At 37.1% G+C, this 19,446-nt stretch overlaps 1 protein-coding gene and 2 long non-coding RNA genes across 3 annotated transcripts in view; 2 read left to right on the top strand and 1 right to left on the bottom strand.

Annotated features, from left to right (window-relative positions):
* The window catches only part of LOC136254754 (uncharacterized), a 29,973-nt gene extending 26,247 nt beyond the window's left edge, over positions 1-3,726 (top strand). Inside the window, exons 2-4 of the long non-coding RNA XR_010700727.1 lie at positions 2,581-2,906; positions 2,959-3,595; positions 3,653-3,726. This is a non-coding gene — a long non-coding RNA (uncharacterized lncRNA). The remainder of the gene's footprint in view (positions 1-2,580; positions 2,907-2,958; positions 3,596-3,652) is intronic.
* Positions 3,727-11,203: 7,477 nt separating this feature from the next.
* LOC136254517 (uncharacterized) lies at positions 11,204-11,773 on the bottom strand. Its single transcript, XR_010700533.1, has 3 exons — positions 11,738-11,773; positions 11,577-11,656; positions 11,204-11,417 (listed from the first exon to the last, which is right to left on the bottom strand). It is a non-coding gene; the product is annotated as an uncharacterized lncRNA (long non-coding RNA).
* Positions 11,774-16,926: 5,153 nt separating this feature from the next.
* LOC136253771 (uncharacterized) lies at positions 16,927-18,379 on the top strand. The gene is made up of 2 exons (XM_066046429.1): positions 16,927-17,358; positions 17,447-18,379. Exons 1-2 carry the CDS (start codon positions 16,927-16,929, stop codon positions 18,377-18,379), a joined length of 1,365 nt encoding a protein of 454 aa, XP_065902501.1.
* Positions 18,380-19,446: the final 1,067 nt, after the last annotated feature.

Genomic DNA, 19,446 nt, shown 5'->3' with positions numbered 1-19,446 from the left:
AGACTTGGCTTGTACTCCAATATGTTCGAGACGTCACGTGCCCACAACATGTAACAAATAAACAAACCATTCATCAAGTAAATATACATCAACAATTCACAGTTTGTGCTAACTTGACACATGTATAACATGACCACTCAAATTTAGCAGCTGCTGCCTTGTAATATGTCTCAACCATAGATAGTATGTTTTTATTATTATTATTATTTTTATTATTATTATTAGCACTTTACAGTGACCAGCACTGAAGGTCTGACAGCAACATGTGCTACAGCCTTAGGATTACCTAACCTAATTTCAGGGACTTAGACCTAATGACTTAACTTACTGACTGACTGAAAAGGTGTAACAGAAAAGGGGCCAAAGTAAAGAAAAAAATCCCTCCAACCCTCAAGATTCGAACTGCAGGTCACCCAATGTCTAGTCGGGACCACACCCAGTCTTCCTCCAGGAGGGATGGATTTTCTTCCTTAAACCTAAAGTATTTATTATTAGCACTTTACAGTGACCAGCACTGAAGGTCTGACAGCAACATGTGCTGCAGCCTTAGGATTACCTAACCTAATTTCAGGGACTTGAATACTGATCTATTTACAGCTAGACTCCAATCATATTATTGTACCCAATGTATTTGTTTATGTGATTCCTGAGCACACCAGCAGGGCTGACTGCTCAGTAAACAATAATAATAATAATAATAATAATACTATCTGTGTCTCAACCTAGTCTCGCGTGGCCAGACCACTATTTTCATCGGGGTGGAATCTCTAATCGATAAGCGCCACCCCGAAGAAAATAGTGATCTGGCCACGCGAGACTAGCCTCAACCGACCATTGAACAGTCCTCCGCCATTTCACTCGCGCCATTTCAACCATGCATCACGTGCACAATTGATCACGTGATGCAATAGATATGCTTTTCAATGGTTCAGCAGTAATGTGATGTGACCCTCAGGAGTAGTACAGAGGAGCGCCAGTGGGCAAGTAGCTACTGGAGAGTTCCAGAGCTGTAGGATTTGGTGTGATTTTTAATTTTAAAAAATTTTGCCTCTGAAAGGGGGGTTCGTCCGAACCATCCGAACCCCCCTGCCTACGCCCTTGTATGAAGAGGGGCGTTTTCTTTCCAGCTATAAGTCATTAAGTCTAAGTCCTTGAAATTAGGTTAGGTAATCCTAAGGCTGCAGCACATGTTGCTGTAGACCTTCAGTGCTGGTCACTGTAAAGTGTTAATAAAAATAATAAAACAAAATTATCGTTACGATGCATCGACAGATAGGGGCAGGGGAGGATCCAGGGGGGGAGGATTTGGGGGCTGAAGCCCCCCTCTTCATATTTAGGCTTTACTTGATCTATATTATTATTATTATTATTGGGGGTACAGGTAAGGAGGCAAAGCCTGTAAAAACCTGATTTAAACAATCAAACTACTACAAAAATAACTATACAATATCATACTGGTAATCATAATAAAATCTATCGAGGTGTGTCTTAAACAAATTGGTTGAATGAACATTAACTGAGTCATATGGGAGTCCATTCCAATCATTTATAATTCTTACTGAATAAAAGTGACGGCGTGGCAAGCAGGTAGCGTGTGGTTTGTAGATCTTTAAATCATGACCTCTTGTTATAGAAGATGATCGAAGGGTAAATAAATAAATAAAGATAGTATATGCTAAGTATTATAATGAAATTTTGTCTTAGCATAATTATATGATCACTAATAATACAAATACTCATAAAACCACCTTATAAACATCTTTCCAAGGTATTATCAGTAGATTTATGCTAAAGTTTATGCAACAAGGACCCGGATCAGCATTGGAGGTGTACAAGATCGAGACACTCTAATAGAGCAGTCAGCTAACTACTCTAATAGAACATTCACTGGAAACATGTAGTTGGTTCTGCTATGGAATGTTTCCAAATCTGCCTGCACCTATACATACAATGAAGTGCATTGGTCTGTATAAAAGGCTTCATTCATCTACTTGTGTAGTTAATATGTATAGCAATACTTAATTCAGGTACACAATTTCCATTGAAAATGCTCTCAGATTCAATCTTGTATTGATCAAATTTCAAAATTTTCCACTTTCAACATTTTTATTCTAACATGCACCTATTCAGTGTTGTGCAATTGTGAGAGGGGTGCATCATGTACTTGGTTGCCTGTACCTACCCAAACTTTTCCATTAGCAAAATGCTTCAGAGAGCCATACCTATAATCTAATATATAAAATATCTACAGGCAGAAAATGTTATGAATTTTTTATGTGGAAATGTCTCCAAATTGCAGTATTTTAGCATCTATTATTCAAAAATTTCCTGGGTGGGCATGCCCCCAAACCCCCGTAGTTCCAGCATGCTTCGCATGCTAGGAAGTGTACTTTGCACACCTCAACCCAAGAGATTAGTACCTTGAGTTAGCCCTCCCTTTTATAAATCCTAGATCCGCCCCTGAGAGGAACTGGTTCAGTGGATAAGGTATACACAGGCAAGATGATATTCTAATTTTTTTTTGTTGTTATTTATATATCCGGGTCTCTAATTATTGTGGTCATGTGTATTTTATTGTAGGATGTGACTCGTTACAATGCACCAACTGATGGGAGAACTGGTTGTGGATAAGATACATTATTCTATACACAGGCAAGTTTAATATTCAATTTTTTTTGTCTGCGTGCCTGGTTCTCTAATGTAGCTGGGATATGACTCCTTTTGATACACTGTCTGATAAGAAAACTGGTTGAGTGGGTTGTGCTATATGCAGGAAAGTTTGGTATTCTAATTGTTCGGTTGCTATGTCAGGGTCTCTAATGTAGAATATAACTTGTTACAATGTATTGACTGATAAAACTGGTTGACTGGATAATCTACATTGTGTTATACACAGTGCCGGGCAAGTTAGTATTTTAACTGCTTGGTTTTTATGTCAGGGTCTGATCTCTAATGTAGGATATGACTCGTTTCAATACACCAACTGATAGGAGAACTGGTTGACTGGATAAACTACATTGTGTTATACACAGGCAAATTTAGTATCCGAACTGTTCGGTTATTATTTATTGCTCTAAAATGTAGGGTGTCTCTTGGTCATTGTGTACATAGGATATCACTTGTTATGTTACACTGACTGATAGGAGAACTGGTTGACCTGATGAGCTACATCGTGTTATACACAGGCATGTTACTATTCTTATTGTTTAGTTTTGCCAGGTTCTCCAATGTAGGATATGACTTGTTACGATACACCGACTGATAGGAGAACTGGTTGACTGGAATAGCTACCTTGTGTTATACACAGGCAAGTTAGTATTCTAACTGTTTGGTTTTTATGTCAGGGTCTCTAATGTAGGATATGACTCGTTACAATATACCAACTGATAGGAGAACTGGTTGACTGGAATAGCTATCTTGTGCTATACACAGGCAAGTTTAGTATATCCTTACTGTTTGGTTATTATTTTTTGCTCTAAATTTAAATGTAGGACGACTCATGGTCATCATGGTGATTACATGCAGCAAACTGAATCTGCAGTGGCTACTGGAAAAAATGAATGCTTTGTTCACAGGTATTTGTCATGACAGAAACGTAAGTGTATACTGCACGCATGCAAAGATGTCACATTTTGTTTGATACATCATATAGGATCCAATATGAAGCTGATGATGTACTCCACATATAGAACTCTTCTGTGACTGATATGAGTGGTGGACATATGAGTCGATATGACCAAATATATGTCTCTGTACACCTGTAAAGACATTTGTACACATATATTTATAACATACAATAAGCATTTTGAAATTAAGGTCATAATAGTAATTGAGGGGTATAAAGGTTACCATAATTCGGTGGTATAAAGTTTATACCAATGGGGCTAAAAGTACAAGGGTTACTCTCAAAAAAGGTATGACCCCTGTGGCCGTCCATTTATACCAAATATGGTACAAAGTTTATACTTCGGTTTTTGCATTGTACAGTTACATATTACCCATAAAATAAAGTAACTATAATAATATTACATATTATATTATTTTGTGTCCACAGCCTTAAGCTGTCACGTGTGAAACTACCACCTTATCATGTGACATGATTGCGTTGTTGGAGACAATGTGCAAATCTTGATTATAAGTAAGAAGTTGATGAATGAGCTTCATTCAGTAGGCTTCATTACTTCGTTGTGGTTAGGCGTTACTCAGTGGATTACTAATGAGATTAGTAACTTCGTTACTTGTAGGGACCCCCCGATTATGCTCATAATTTTACCTATTATGCTATGCTGCACTGCTCAAAAATTCACCTATTATGCTTAAATTAATGCTTAATATTTACCTATTATGCTCGATTATGCTAATGTTCATGCCTTAGTTCATATGCTTTGCTACTAGTTTAACACTGTATAGAAAGAAATAAATGAGTGGCTGGAACACAAATAATAAATTCTTGCTGCATGTAAGGGAAAAGATCGATATATTCTAATAGAACAGTCAGTTTGATGATTGTTCTATTAGAGTATATCGATCTTATTTTACAATTGTCATTTTTCCAGCAAGAATTTACACTATCGTACAAATATTTAACCTATTATGCTGGAATTATGCTCAATGCTTTTAGGTACCTATTATGCTCAAAATTATGCCAGCATAATCGGCGGGTCCCTGGTTACTTGTAGTAATAATATTACGTAATATTAGACTCGTTACAGTAACTATATTACTTAGGTAACGCGTTATATTAAAGTAACTTGAGTAGTATATTACACCTGTTTTTATAGCGTATTCGTCATATTACTTAGTTACCACAAAAGTAATAATATTACGTAACGCGTTACATAATAAGTAACGCGTTACTTCCAACACTGTATATATCACAATGTGGCCAACTATATAACTAAAGTTTATGGGGCAGTCATGAAACACGTAAAAACATTAGAATACACTTACGTGATTCAAAGCCAAGACAATTAATGATCTCATTGTTGTCCAATCTATATCATTAATTCCAATGTCCACATCCACCAGGAAGGGGCATACCTATACTTTCCGGAACGGGACGGAACAATGCTACATTCACTACTTTACGGGACGGGACGTAAAAAAATAACGCTCTATCGGACTATCCTTTGAACTAACAGATTGAGCGACCTTCATGTACCAATAGTTGGGCCACCACTACGCCACATCTACAGAGAATGTAGCCTCGGTAGCTCCTTCGCTAAAATATAACGCAGTGCGAGGCCGCGTGAAATAAAGAAGCACGTGCTGTGCACCTGCTCACACCTGCAGGTGCTAGCTAAGAGAGTACATGGCACAGCTGAAACGAATGATTATGATTTAATACAGATGAGAGGTCATCAGTTAATCCTGATCGAATAACTTTATGGAACCTGCCATCCATGTCCTTTAAACCTCACCTGCAAACATCCTACTGTATAGGCAACAATGTTATATCTAAAGTGACTACTCATAGAGATCTGTGTATCATTATCTCATCAGATTTAGACTGGAGACCCCACCACCAACACATAATATCAAAGGCTTATCGGATGTTAGGATTATTACGACGTTCTGTTTCAACTAACATAAACCAAGAAACATCTATATATCACTAGTCAGATCCCAATTAATGTTTCGTTCAACACTATGGAAACCATATTTATTAAAAGATATCAAACAACTAGAACAGCTTCAGCGTCGCACAATGAAGTACATATTGAATGACTATACCAGCAAATATAAATCTCGATTACTTGAGCTCAAAATTTTGCCTTTAATGTATGTTTTGGACATCTGTGACATAAAGTAAAAAAAACTTAAAACTCCTAAAAATGCATTTAATATCACTGACTATAATATTATTAAATTCACTTCAGGAAACACATGATCAGGATCTAGCTAGCTATAAACTGCAACACATAAGAAGTACTAATGTTTCAGCAGCAACTTCAGAATCTATTTCAACAGACTCTCTCGTATATGGAATGTTTTACCAATAATAAATTACAATCTTAGCCTACCTATTATCAAGTACAAACTTACAAACTTTCTATGGAATCATTTTGAACTAAATTTTGATCCTGACAACACGTGCACTTTTTCTTTTGTTTGTCCCTGTTGTAATTGTAATAAGCCCCCCAAACCTCCCAACTTTGATCATCTAGTAACCCTTGCTTTAAATGAGTTTATATAATATGATATAAGTAACTATAACTAATCTTAATAACTACCTACTCCTGGCCACTGGCACTGGATGCCAGTGCCAGTAGACCTTCAGCATACACTAGATTTTAAGGACTACTAATGTTTATACTGTATGTATCTTGTTGTATGTATGCTGTAAAGCAAACAATAAATAATAAATAAATAAAATCCCTATGCCTTATTGCTGGCACAAGGTACACGACATACACATACGGTACAGCAGTAACAATTCTTCAACTGAAGGAGTTGGGAGTAACCTTAGCAGGTACACCGCCATTCATACGTGAGAGACACATAAGTAAGTATGTGTTGTGTAAATCTGATCCGATATGTTATTCATTTATAGCTATACTGAGCTTCACCAGCTCAGTATGACTGATAGTGCACATAAGTATGTGGCTAAAGAATTAAGGTGTCCCACACAAAATTTCTATAGCTATTCTGGGCATCTCACATCTATTACACAGGACTTGGTAAAGGATTCCACAATCTTGATTGCTGGTGATAAAATATTGGGATTGGGATGATTTAAAAGCTATCGTATAGCTAAAAATACAATTAGCTCCTCTATCACTCTGTATCGGTATTTGGTTACCAATTTACAAGGTTGAAAGGCCAAGGGCTTGCATACATAATAGTCCATTGAGGTATACAACAATATGAGGAGTATTGTATTCATCATATCCACTATGTAAAATGGAGCAGCAGTAGGCCTGCATCAATCATGCCAGCACAATTTGATGGTTGGTTGGTTGATTGGTGGTAGTGCCTGTGGAGATAGATTCTTTATGTTTTTATAAATGAAAATTGTCCATATCATTTGTAACACTGTCACAAAAGGAGGTTGATAGCTGGAGAGTGTGAATGGCCAGTCACTTTTGAGTCAGTATTTGATAGTAGAGGCATGCATTCAGACAAAAATACGAAGTCTGGCACTGTTCTTTCTTTATGCATAGGTTCACTAGGCACTGCAATGTTATTTAAAATGCAAACAAACAAAAAAAATTTGGGATTTTAGAAATAAAAATTAAAGAAACAAGGGAGGTCACCTACACCTGCAGATAATCTATTGGACATTTGACTCCTAATTCAGCTATTGTTCTTGCATGTCATTTTTAAATGGTACCTAAATAAAGTTCTATGTAGATATGCTCATTTTGTTGTGTAACAATCTGCACTCTATTCTAGCAGTGTTGATTTTTTATTCAATACCTCCAGCCCGCCTACATACGTTTAGAAAATGTATCTCCTACCCGCATCTGTTTAAAAAAAACCCAAAACAGGAAACTAGCAATCAACTTTACCTGGTCTTATGTTATGAACTCTTGCTAAATCAACATAAGTTGATAACTGCTTGCTTAGCTAGGACAATGAAATAATTTTTAATGATGTGTGCATAATGCACCTTGTCTAGTGGGATACGATGCTGGGTTAATCAGCCACCAACACAACTAGCAAGCTACTTACTTATGTGTCTCTCGCTTTGAGCAACATATATTAACACATCTCCGCCTTTTGGTTTGACTGTTGGTGTGCAACAAACCCCAGTCACTTCCACTAATTCCGTGAAGAATCCCTGGCCGCTTCGTCGGTAGTATAGGCATAGATTATAATCGATAATCTATGGTATAGGGCGTACAACGGCTTCTACAGTAAGGAACAGGAACGGTAGGTTCCATAATATCACATTATGTTCGTTGCTTGATCATGTTTGCTGTAGCAGTGGCCATGTACATAATTTACACCTGCAGGTGTCAACACGTGCTTCGTTATCCATGTTATTCCACGCGCCCCGCGCTGAGTTATATTTTAGCGAAGCAGCTACCGAGGCTACATTCCCGGTAGATGTGGCGTAGTGGTGGCCCAACTATTGGTACATGGAGGTCGCTCAATCTGTCAGTTCAAAGGATAGTCCAATAGAGCGTTATTTTTTATGTCCCATCCCGTAAAGTAGTACTGAAGCATTTTCCGGAATTGTTCCGTCCCGTCCCGTTCCGGAAAGTAGGTATGCCCACCAGGAAGAGAGAACACCATATGCCAGGATTGACACTCATGTACCTTATCTCCTTCTTGCCTTCAACTATTAAATTATGGAACAATCTTCCAGAAAACACAAGATGTGCATTCAATATGTGGTTTCCAGCAAAATTTGCCTTATATGATTATGATTATGATTAAATACGGGTAAAGGCACAGCCTGCATACCCGATCAATGCAGTAATTATACAAAAATAACTCTAGAATCAATTAAATGACTTATACAAAAATAAATCTTGAATCAATTAAATGACTATCTAATAATGATTTAAAAGTGTTAATCGAAGAACTATTTACAACATAATTAGGCAAACTATTCCAATTGTTGGTGATTCTATTGATAAAGTAATTAGATCTACACAATAGTCTTGAGCGTTCCTTAAACAATTTGAATTGATGCCCCCTGGTAATAGATCTTGAGTACGTATATATATCAGTAAAATCGGTGGTGAAATAGTTGTTAAGAATTTTGAAAAGAAATATTAGATCACCTCTCAAAGAAATATTAGATCACCTCTCTAATATTTCTTTGAGAGGTGATCTAATATTTCTTTTCAAAAATTCTTAACAATTATTTCACCACCGATTTTACTGATATATATACGTACTCAAGATCTAGTACCAGGGGGCATCAATTCAAATTGTTTAAGGAACGCTCAAGACTATTGTGTAGATCTAATTCTTAACAATTATTTCACTTATATCCTCGCTTATATCGTGCTCACCCAGATGGTTAGAAATGTTCAACTTTATCCATACTTCGTATGTGACTTTTTGGTCAATGGATGATTACTACTGTGGTGTGAGGAAGTTTGGGCTATTATTCGTTTGATGTCCGTATACGAAAACCCATTTCTGTAGCCGAAAATTTTAAATGATGCAGCGACAGGAAACCTACCTCACCAATCAAGCTGCCAATGCTTTTAGGTGAAGGTTTACTCACAGAGGAAGGTTAAACTCCAGTATTTCGATAAAAGATCAAGGCTTCTGAGAGTTACAGCTCGTAATCTCAGATTTTGCAGATGTTTCGATCGATTTCTACCCCAAGAAGGCTATGGAATTTATCGGCACAGCAGCTATATTCAAGTGAGAGTTAGTCCAACATGTAACAGCAGTTAGCAAATTATTTTGAAGATGTCGAATTTTTACATTGGAAACCCTATAAGTAAAGTTGATGTTTTTGGAACTCACGGCGGTTTGTCTTGAAGGCGTATTACGCTGTGGTTATAGTAGTAGCGATTTCCAAACTACCAATTTTTCATACATATTATTGCTACTTAAATTATACACCTTCAATAAACGTTTCATAAGCTGCCGTTCCAATTAATGGTAGCCAATGCTTCGTACTTCGTAATGCACTTTACTGGATTAAAATCCATGTGGTATTTATTGAAAACAGCAAACTAAAGTTTGAGAAATAAAATCCCCATAGGGAACCCATACAAATAAGTGCGTACGTAATTCTAATTAGAAGAATGTAGCACCGGTGATAGCCGAAGTTTCCGAGTGTTTCCGCGTGAATCTGCTGCTGATGAGGACGAAGAAAGTGGTTCTGGACAAACCGTATAAATATGCTGATTTCGATTTTTCCATGTGTTTTTTGATTGGAGGACGATTTATGTTGGATTACGATGGAAATATGGCCCTTGTAAAGGTAAATCGCCTGTTCATAATTCAGCATTACAATCACCCTGGGCTTCGAGGCATCCCCCTGCATTGATGCAAGTATAGTTTAAAGGTGAGCAGTTTGTTGTCTTGCGCGGAATTTCAAAATAAGGTTCAAGGTTGAGCATAATCTTTTCAAAAGTGGAGACTGGCATGTGATACCAGCCTTACATGGCTTCACACTTACCTGTTGTTTTATTCTGGTGTATTTACTGCTGTTTTGATCCATTTTATAGCAGCTTCAGTGATTGTAATTTTGATCAGAAACTATTTATAATTTCTCTTTGCAGTATAGTGATGTCATTGTGTTATATAATAATTATTATACCCAGTGCGTAATTACAGTGTGACAAATAAAGCTGAACAGTGTCCAAACAAATCTATTTTAAAAATAATGTTGCTCTTACATTTTGTTATCTGATTGTCCCAAGGGTTTCTACCAGATGACTGGAAGGTTGCAAACATAATTCCCATCTTCAAGAAGGGCAGCCGTACTCAGACTTGCAATTATCGTCCTGTCTCCGTAACGTCAATTTGTAGTAAAATTCTTGAACATATTGTTTACAGCTGTATCTTTTCACATTTAACTAACTATAACATTCTGGCTGAAGAACAACATGACTTTCAAGCAGGCAAATCATGTGAAACTCAACTGATAACAACCATAGATGATTTAGTCAACTGCCTCAATGATAATGCACAAATGGACTGCATTTTTCTGGACTTTTCAAAAGCTTTTGATAGAGTTCCACACTCCAGACTATGCAATAAACTATCACATTATGGGATCAGAGGCCCCTCTTGTCATGGATCAAGCACTATCTTTATAATAGAAGTCAAAAAGTAACAATAGATGGCACAAGTAGCAATTCTTCCATGGTAACATCTGGTGTACCCCAAGGAACTGTTTTAGCCCCCCTCCTTTTTTATGCTTTGTAAACAATATTCCCCTAAATATAGCCTCCAAAATCAAACTATATGCTGATGATATCTTATTATATCGCAAAATCGAATCCAGAGATGATCAAAACCTTCTCCAGGATGACATCAACAGACTGGTCAAATGGTCCAAGGATTGGCAACTTCTGTTTAACTTTAACAAGTGCGAATTTCTTTACATCACAAACAAACGTTCACCATTAACCATAACCTATAGAATGGATGGTACAGCTATAAAACAAGTTTCATCAGTTAAATACCTAGGAATTACCATTAATGAGAGACTGAACTGGTCAGTGCACATCTCCAATATTTCCAAAAAGGCAAGCTCTGTCTTGGGAGTTTTGCATAGAAATTTAAAATCCTGTCCACCCCACATCAAGGAATCCTGTTACAAATCCTTAGTTATACCAATTCTAGAATATTCGTGCACAGTTTGGGATCCCCATACTCAAAAAGATATCCTAATGTTGGAAAAGATTCAAAGGCGTGCAAGTAGATTTGTTACGATCAGTTACTCTTGGTCTGTTAGTGTAACTAACCTTATTAACAACCTTGGATGGAAAAGTCTACAAAATAGAAGAGCATGCATAAAAGCTACAATGATGTATAAGATATCTAATAACTTGATAAATATGCCTTGCAACCAATCTCTTATCCCTTGCACCTCCCATACTCGCCATCATCGGCTCTGCTATCAGCTTCCTTACTCAAGAATTAACACTCACTTATATTCCTTTTTCCCGTCAGCCATCAGATTGTGGAACAGCCTTAGCCAGCAAACCATTAACTCTCCAACTCTAGATCACTTCAAAAGAACACTTATATTAACATGACTGTATGTACGAACTGTTTTGTAATATGTCACACCCCCTTCCCCACAACTCACCCACTTGTAATGTTGTGCCACACACTCTTTTTGAGGTTCTGCACATTATAATATATAAATAAATAAATATAAAAGTCATATTTCCAAAGTATGTGTTAATTGTGACTTGTGATGCCAGTAATTACCATGTTACTTAATATTACTGATGTTTCTAGTTAGTTATCCCTGAAAATGTATTGGGTACCTGTGTCACATTACACACAGTTTTCTTAGTGAATCACTTGCTTTATTCATGTAATATTCTGAGTGGTCAGTCTACAAAGAAGTGGTCACTTTTGAGAGGTTTTACCTAGTTCATATGTGCTGTTCTTCATAAAATAGATATGTGGTGAAAATTTTATGTCGTTATTAGATTTCAATCTAGATTTATGACACTTTGAATATTGTGTTTGGTGCCATGCAATATACATAAAAAGCATTGAAAATGCTGTACACAAAAATCATCACACTGTCGACTTCTTTTCCTTATATCTTTTGATAGGAACCACTGATTGAGGAGAGGTTTGCACTAAAATGACCCTGAAAAATAGCACGATATTTGTCATACCAATGAATGTACGGAATGTTAATTATTTAGTTTAGTTGGACATCTCTAGTAGCTAGTAGGGCATAGTGATTATGTAATACGGGGTACTTAGAGATAATGAGTTACTCTCTAGAATTCCTATGGATATAATTACATGAAAATAACAAGGAGAAAACATCCTGACCACCTGGCAGACTCCAGTAAACGTTCGAGCTTAAATTGGACAGCTGCAGGTTCAAGGCTACCTAGGTCCAGTCATGGATTTTTCTCCTTCCTCCAACTTTTCAAACACACCTTAAATAGCTAAAGTCTAAGTAGCTAAAGTCTTTGAGCAGGCTGTAGGACCAGGTGTCCCTACAGACCTTCAGCACTTGTGCTTTAAAGCATTATTAAATAAATAAAAATTAAATAATAGGTCACGTGTGTATATGTTCTATACCATATGCGTATTTTGTACCGTACGCGTATGGTATGTATACCATACGCGTATGGTACATACCATACGCGTACGGTACGATTTTCCGTACCATACGCGTACGGTATAGACATACGCGTATGGTACGTACCATATGCGTATTATGCCTTTTCTCAGTATCTTCTAGCCTTGCCATCACCTAGCTACAATGGGCTGTCTTTACAAGCATTTCTAGCTGAGCAAACTTAGAACACAACACAATAATCTGTTTACTACTGAGCTGTAACTATAAATTTATTCATCAGCACACACATGCATGCATTTTATCCTTGCCATGCCCATGCAATACCCACTATAGTCCTATACTAATGCACCTAAATCTTATGTACATGATCTCACTTTGTCTGCAGAACTTTACATAAATGGTACTGTGCATGTATGCTACTTTATACAGTAGCTATCAGAAGCATGCACTTATAATATACTCAATTCAGTATAAGTGTGACAATTTACAACAGAATTGGGTAAATAAGCAAGGAGAGCAATTACAACATGAATGGTAGCTAGTAAGTTCTAACTGAATTATACATAATTATACTGCATGCTTGTGCAAAGCTAATAACTGGAAAAATGAACTTCGTAAGTGTCATCAGTTGTGCAACATGGCTCCTCACTGTATTTGCATTTTTATATACTATGTACACCCTTCTTCTTTTGAGGATCCAATTTCTTGTTTACGTACTTTTCTTGTTTATACATACTGTAAATAATATATTCATCACACTGGACCTACAGCACAAATTAATGTGGATGTTGTTAACTTTAAGGAGTATACATTCAGATAAGAGTAGCTAAACACATTGTCTTCCCATCCACTAGCATGACAGTAAGTAGCGAGTAGCTATACAACGCACTTAACAATAATAAAACAATGCTATACTTAATATACATTCATTACTGAACTATACATTAGAACTCATAAACTCACCATAAAATCTCTGCCATGTTATGTTTTCCTACTTCATCTCAGCAGGCAATGCACATGCCTCATTCAATAGCAAAGATTCAGCGAACAGAACTACAGTTTTAAAAAAAATTATTGCACAATTAATTACTATGCACATCAGTCTTAGAGTATAGCATGTCTAATATTGCTATAAGCTACAGCCATGCAGATTTACATTAATTTGCAAACTAAAAACATTACTTTCTCTACAGTTATATATCTCTTTGCTACCTCCCTCAATGCTTATTGTATCAGCATTCTCCAGGTCTTCCTCTGTTTGAGCAATCATTATACATTGTACTTCTCGAGCTCATCTGATTAAAATTGTCTGCTCAACTGTGACACACCTTTAGTGCCACCAGGCATAAATATCCATTTTTAAGTGGAAGCTAGTGTACTAACAAATTAAAGGTAAACAATAGATTATATGTAGCAACAATAGAATAAAATATTTAATGAAATAATATATATATGCCTGAAAAAATTGGCTCCATTTGCCAATGGATGCAAATTATTTAATATGGTTGCTATGTTGTAACCAATCAGAATGTAGTATATGGATAATTATATCAAAATCTTATGTTTATATTTAGCTACAATGCTACCTCTACCGGCTTAGCGTTTATATCACTATGCATTCCAGTTATATTCATTGAAATATCGTGAATATCAATATGCTGGCACAATTCTACAGCCTAAAAGAAATCAATGTCTTTTGTCCTAAATAATGCATTAGAAGATCAAACTTCAAATTTCGGTTTCTGAGTAAGACAAGGAGCATACTGCTCTTGTTTTATGTTGAAGGGATAATTGCATGGGCATCTTTAATTAAACCCAAACACATTTTTACAAATTTCATATATACAAGTATAGAGAAACCCCTAGTAGAGTTTTGGGTAATATCAATCTATATAGCTTTTAATTATTGTACTAATCTTTGACTATCTTCAGGAGTATTTGTAAACACATAAATATTATGTGTGGGTATTGTTCTAATTGTAGGGAAGTGTAGGCAGACCATTTATAGGCAAAACAGACTACTGTATATAATATTATTAATCAATAACTGAAAGTACACAATAACAAATAACTCTTACAACTACAGTACACAATATTAATGTTACAGGTATGCATAAATTACATTATATTACATCATGTCACATCATTACATTACATCATTAACTCTATTATAGATATGAAGGAGGAGTAGCATTTGTAATAATGGCCTGGTTTTTGAATTTTTATTGTATCAACAATGGATCATGAATCCAATAAGAAGCAATATATGTGTAGCAATTGCAGCCACAACGTACTGTGTGGAAGAAGAAACAAAAATTAAAATTTACCATACGTTGTCAGTGTGTGCAGTTGCTATGCAACAGCTAGATAATTTGTGACCGGATTTGCAAAAAGGTACCTTTTTCACAGACAAAATTTGACCCATTCATATTTTGAAATTCGGAGTTTCGTAAGTTTTTGAACATATACCTTATAATTGCCTGCATGCAATTATCCATGAGTGTACAGTAGCTACTAGTATCTATCTGCATTTTGATACTAAGAGCGAGTTTATCAGTGTAAGGAGTCAAGTGTTACACCATTTTGTTTGCTGGTATGTAAAATGTGTGGAAAAGGTACCTTTTCACAAATCTGGTCATTTTAACTCAACTATTCTAAAGAACGTATACAGTATACCAGCTTGTGTACTTTCAAATCAATTACACTGTGGATAAATGAAGTCATTTATTGTAAAAATGCAAGATGGAAATCCATGACAAATAAGGTAGTAGACAGCAGGACGAGGCAATAAATCAATATGTACAAAAGTCAGAAGACATCAAGAAAATAATCCACAGGTGCATGCTTATACATAAACCATCATAATTATATGGGTGATGGCTCTATTGCATGTATTTTGTGGAACTGTCAGGTGCTTTGATGAAATGAAATGTTAAACAGACAACGAGATACATTGTTATAGCTAGATATACACCAATGACTACGTATAAATCAAGACATATTATATCTAATCCCCTTCCTTTGATTTATACTTTTCAGACTTATACCGTATGCAGCTAGGTGTTATCATGTTTTTCGTAAAGCTTCCAACCCAGATGATTGACCTTTATTAGTTTTGACAATGTAGAATTTCATCAGATCCTACCAGATCAGCAGGACTTAACACAATTCAAGACTGGATCTACTAACAGTGTGATGAATTCATGATTGTTTTTATCATATGTGACCGAATTTGACAAAACAAGGCTTCCACACACATCCATTTTTTTGACTTTGAGGTACCATAACACAATGTAGGAGTATGCCATTAGTCTCAAATTTTGACATAGTATTGTACTATGTTATGAAAGGACTTTGTGAAAATTTTAGGCTAATAGCTTGCTGCGTAGTCAAGTTACAGCTGGTTAAAGTCAGAAAATTGGATGTGTGTGGAAGCCTTGTTTTGTCAAATTCGATCACATATATTGTCCTAAATCAAGATGTCAGTTTCATCACTTATATATATAGCTCTAGAGAATAGAATAGCTATAATCAGATCAACTTACCCTGCCATTCACTAGAATTGACACATAGAAATTCAGCTTCTTTCCTTCCACTGCTATATGGAACAACTTGCAACCAGAGACTTTTGAAGCTTCATCTATCACCGTGTTTAACAACCTTCTTATAAATGAACTGTAAAATTGTAATTAGTTAGCTGTAGCTATATATTTTGATTTGTATATTGCATTTATACTCGCTGTGGGAGGTCTTGCAATTATATAATAATCATGATTGCTCTATTAGAGTATCTCGATCTTCACAGAACAGAAAGACTAGTTCCTCCCCCCTCCCTGTTCCCCGAACAGAAATGAAAGCAGAGTGCCATCAGGCGTAGTCAATAGGTACGGCAGTGCAAAAACCTTCTGCTTGATATTATACGCATACCAGGTTAGCTATACTCAGATGGTACGATTCTCCGTACCATACGCGTATGGTTGTACCGTACGCGTATACGCATATGGTATGTACAATACGCGTATGGTACAAAATACGCATATGGTATAGAACATATATACTGATGTGTGCTCATGTGTGTATATGGCGTGCGTGTATGATTTTTAATCCAATTGATTCTAATGATACATGGTGAAACGAGTGGGATTTCTTCAAGGAACTAAGAGAACTAAGTGATATTTTTATCATCGTGAACTGTAGAAAGATTAAACACCGACGAACTTGACATGGCATCATTTCAGATTGTCGCACCAGAGAATTTCAACTTTGACCGTCCCGAAGAGTGGCCTCGATGGATTCGTAAGTTCGAACGCTTCCGTCAAGCTTCAGGACTGCACTCGAAAGACGAGGCAAAGCAAGTTAACACTCTTATTTATTCGATGGGCGATGCCGCAGACGACATATTGAGTTCAATGGATCTGAGTGACGACAACAAAAAGAAATACGAACCAGTAAAGACAAAGTTTGACGAACATTTTGCAAGGGGGAGAAACGTGATACACGAGCGCGCCAAATTCAATATCCGGCGCCAACAAGATGGCGAGACAGTCGACCAGTTTGTGACAGCCTTACACACACTTGCTGAAAACTGTTCTTATGGACCACTTCGAGAGGAAATGATTCGAGACCGCTTAGTAGTGGGCTTGCGTGACATGCAAGTATCCATGAAACTTCAACTTGACCCAGAGCTTACTTTGAAGCGAGCAGTAATTGTTACCTGTCAGTGAAGCAGTGAAACGTCAACAGTCAGTGATACGAGGTCCAGATCAGTCTCCGAACATAGACAGAGTAGTGTACAAAAAATCACAAGTAAGGAAGAGTACACATCCTCAACCCCCACCAATTGATAATCCTAAGCAGCCACAAACAGTGCATAAGGACACTTGTACCAGATGTGGAAAATCACCACTGCACAGTCGACAACAATGTCCGGCACGAGAAGCTGTCTGTCAGAAATGTTCTATGAAAGGTCACTACCAAGTAGTGTGTCATTCCAAAGGAGTTAACGTGATTGAGTCAACTAGTCCTACAGAAGACAGTGTTGATGACTTCCTTGGAGCAGTTGAAACTAATACTGCCAACAAACCTACATGTTCTGTCACAGTATCTCTCAATAACCATGATGTTAACTTCAAAATAGACATGGGAGCTGATGTAACCGTTATCCCTGAATCAATTTTCAAGAAATTAAATGGAGTAGAGTTGCAGCACTGTAGTCGATCCTTGAGTGGACCATGCCAGAAGACCCTTGAGGTATGTGGTCAGTTTACTGGTGTTATGCAATATAACAACATAGTAGTGGAACAAGAAGTGTTTGTAATCCATGACTTGCACAAAGCACTTATTGGGCTTCCAGCAATTGAGGCACTTGAACTAGTGTCCAGAGTCAATAACATAACATTAGATATTCCAGCCAAATTTCCTGAACTCTTCGAAGGCTTAGGCTCCTTACCAGGTGAGTATACAATCCGCCTGAGTGACAATGCCAGACCATTCACTATTACAATGCCTAGAAGAGTTGCCCTTCCTCTTCTGCCAAAAGTCAAAAGTGAGCTAGAGAGAATGGAGAAATCTGGGGTTATATCAAAAGTTGACATACCAACCGAATGGTGCACAGCTATGGTCGTAGTACCAAAACCAGATGGCAGAAACATATTTGTGTTGATCTCACCAAGTTAAATGAAAGTGTCCTAAGGGAACAACACCCCATACCATCTGGAATACATCCTTGCTCAGTTAGGCGAAGCAAAAGTATTCTCCAAACTTAACGCAAATTCGGGGTTTTGGTAGATAGCATTACAGAAAGAATCAGCTTTACTTACTACATTTATTACTCCATTTGGAAGATTCTGCTTTAACGGACTTCCATTTGGAATTACTTCTGCTCCCAAATCCTTCCAAAAGAGAATCAGTGAGTTATTGCACGATCTGAGTGGTGTGGTATGTATGATGGACGACATTCTTGTCTATGGCCAAGACCAAGATGAACATGATAAAAGATTGACTGCTGTATTAGAACGTCTAAAGCAAGCCAAAGTTACACTCAATAAGGAGAAATGCAGTTTTCGACACAGAGTGTCAGATTTTTGGGTCAACTTGTCGATAGTGCTGGGATACTCCCTGACCCACAGAAGGTGGAAGCAGTCCAATTGATGAAAAGTCCCACCTCTCCTTCAGAAGTACGACGATTCCTGGGCATGGCAAACCAACTAGGTAAATTTACTCCCAGTTTAGCAGAAGTCACCAAACCTCTACGTGATCTGCTCAGCTCAAAGAATTCTTGGGTATGGGATACACCTCAAGAGCAAGCATTTACTGCAGTGACAAAATTGCAGAGTTCCAGTCCAGTACTAGCACTGTATAGTCCAGACCGTGATACCATTGCATTCGCTGATGCCTCAGCATTCGGATTAGGAGGAGTCCTACTTCAGAAACAACCTTCCGGAACATGGCAGCCAGTTGCGTATGTATCGAGAGCACTTACACCTACTGAACAAAAGTACGCACAGATTGAGAAGGAAGCACTGGCTATCACTTGGTCCTGTGAATGATTCAGCGACTATTTACTTGGCAAGACCTTCCATGTTCAAACTGACCACAAACCCCTCATTCCACTGTTGAGTTCCAAACATCTTGACGATTTACCAATCCGTGTTCAGAGATTCAAGATGCAACTAATGTGATTTCAATTTACGATCTCACATGTACCTGGCAAAGACCTTTCAACTGCTGATACTTTATCTCAA

This window comes from Dysidea avara, chromosome 4 (assembly GCF_963678975.1).
Source record: "Dysidea avara chromosome 4, odDysAvar1.4, whole genome shotgun sequence".
Lineage (NCBI taxonomy): Eukaryota > Metazoa > Porifera > Demospongiae > Dictyoceratida > Dysideidae > Dysidea > Dysidea avara.
Note: the sequence above shows the minus strand (reverse complement) of the source record. Positions and strands in the feature narration are given on the sequence as shown.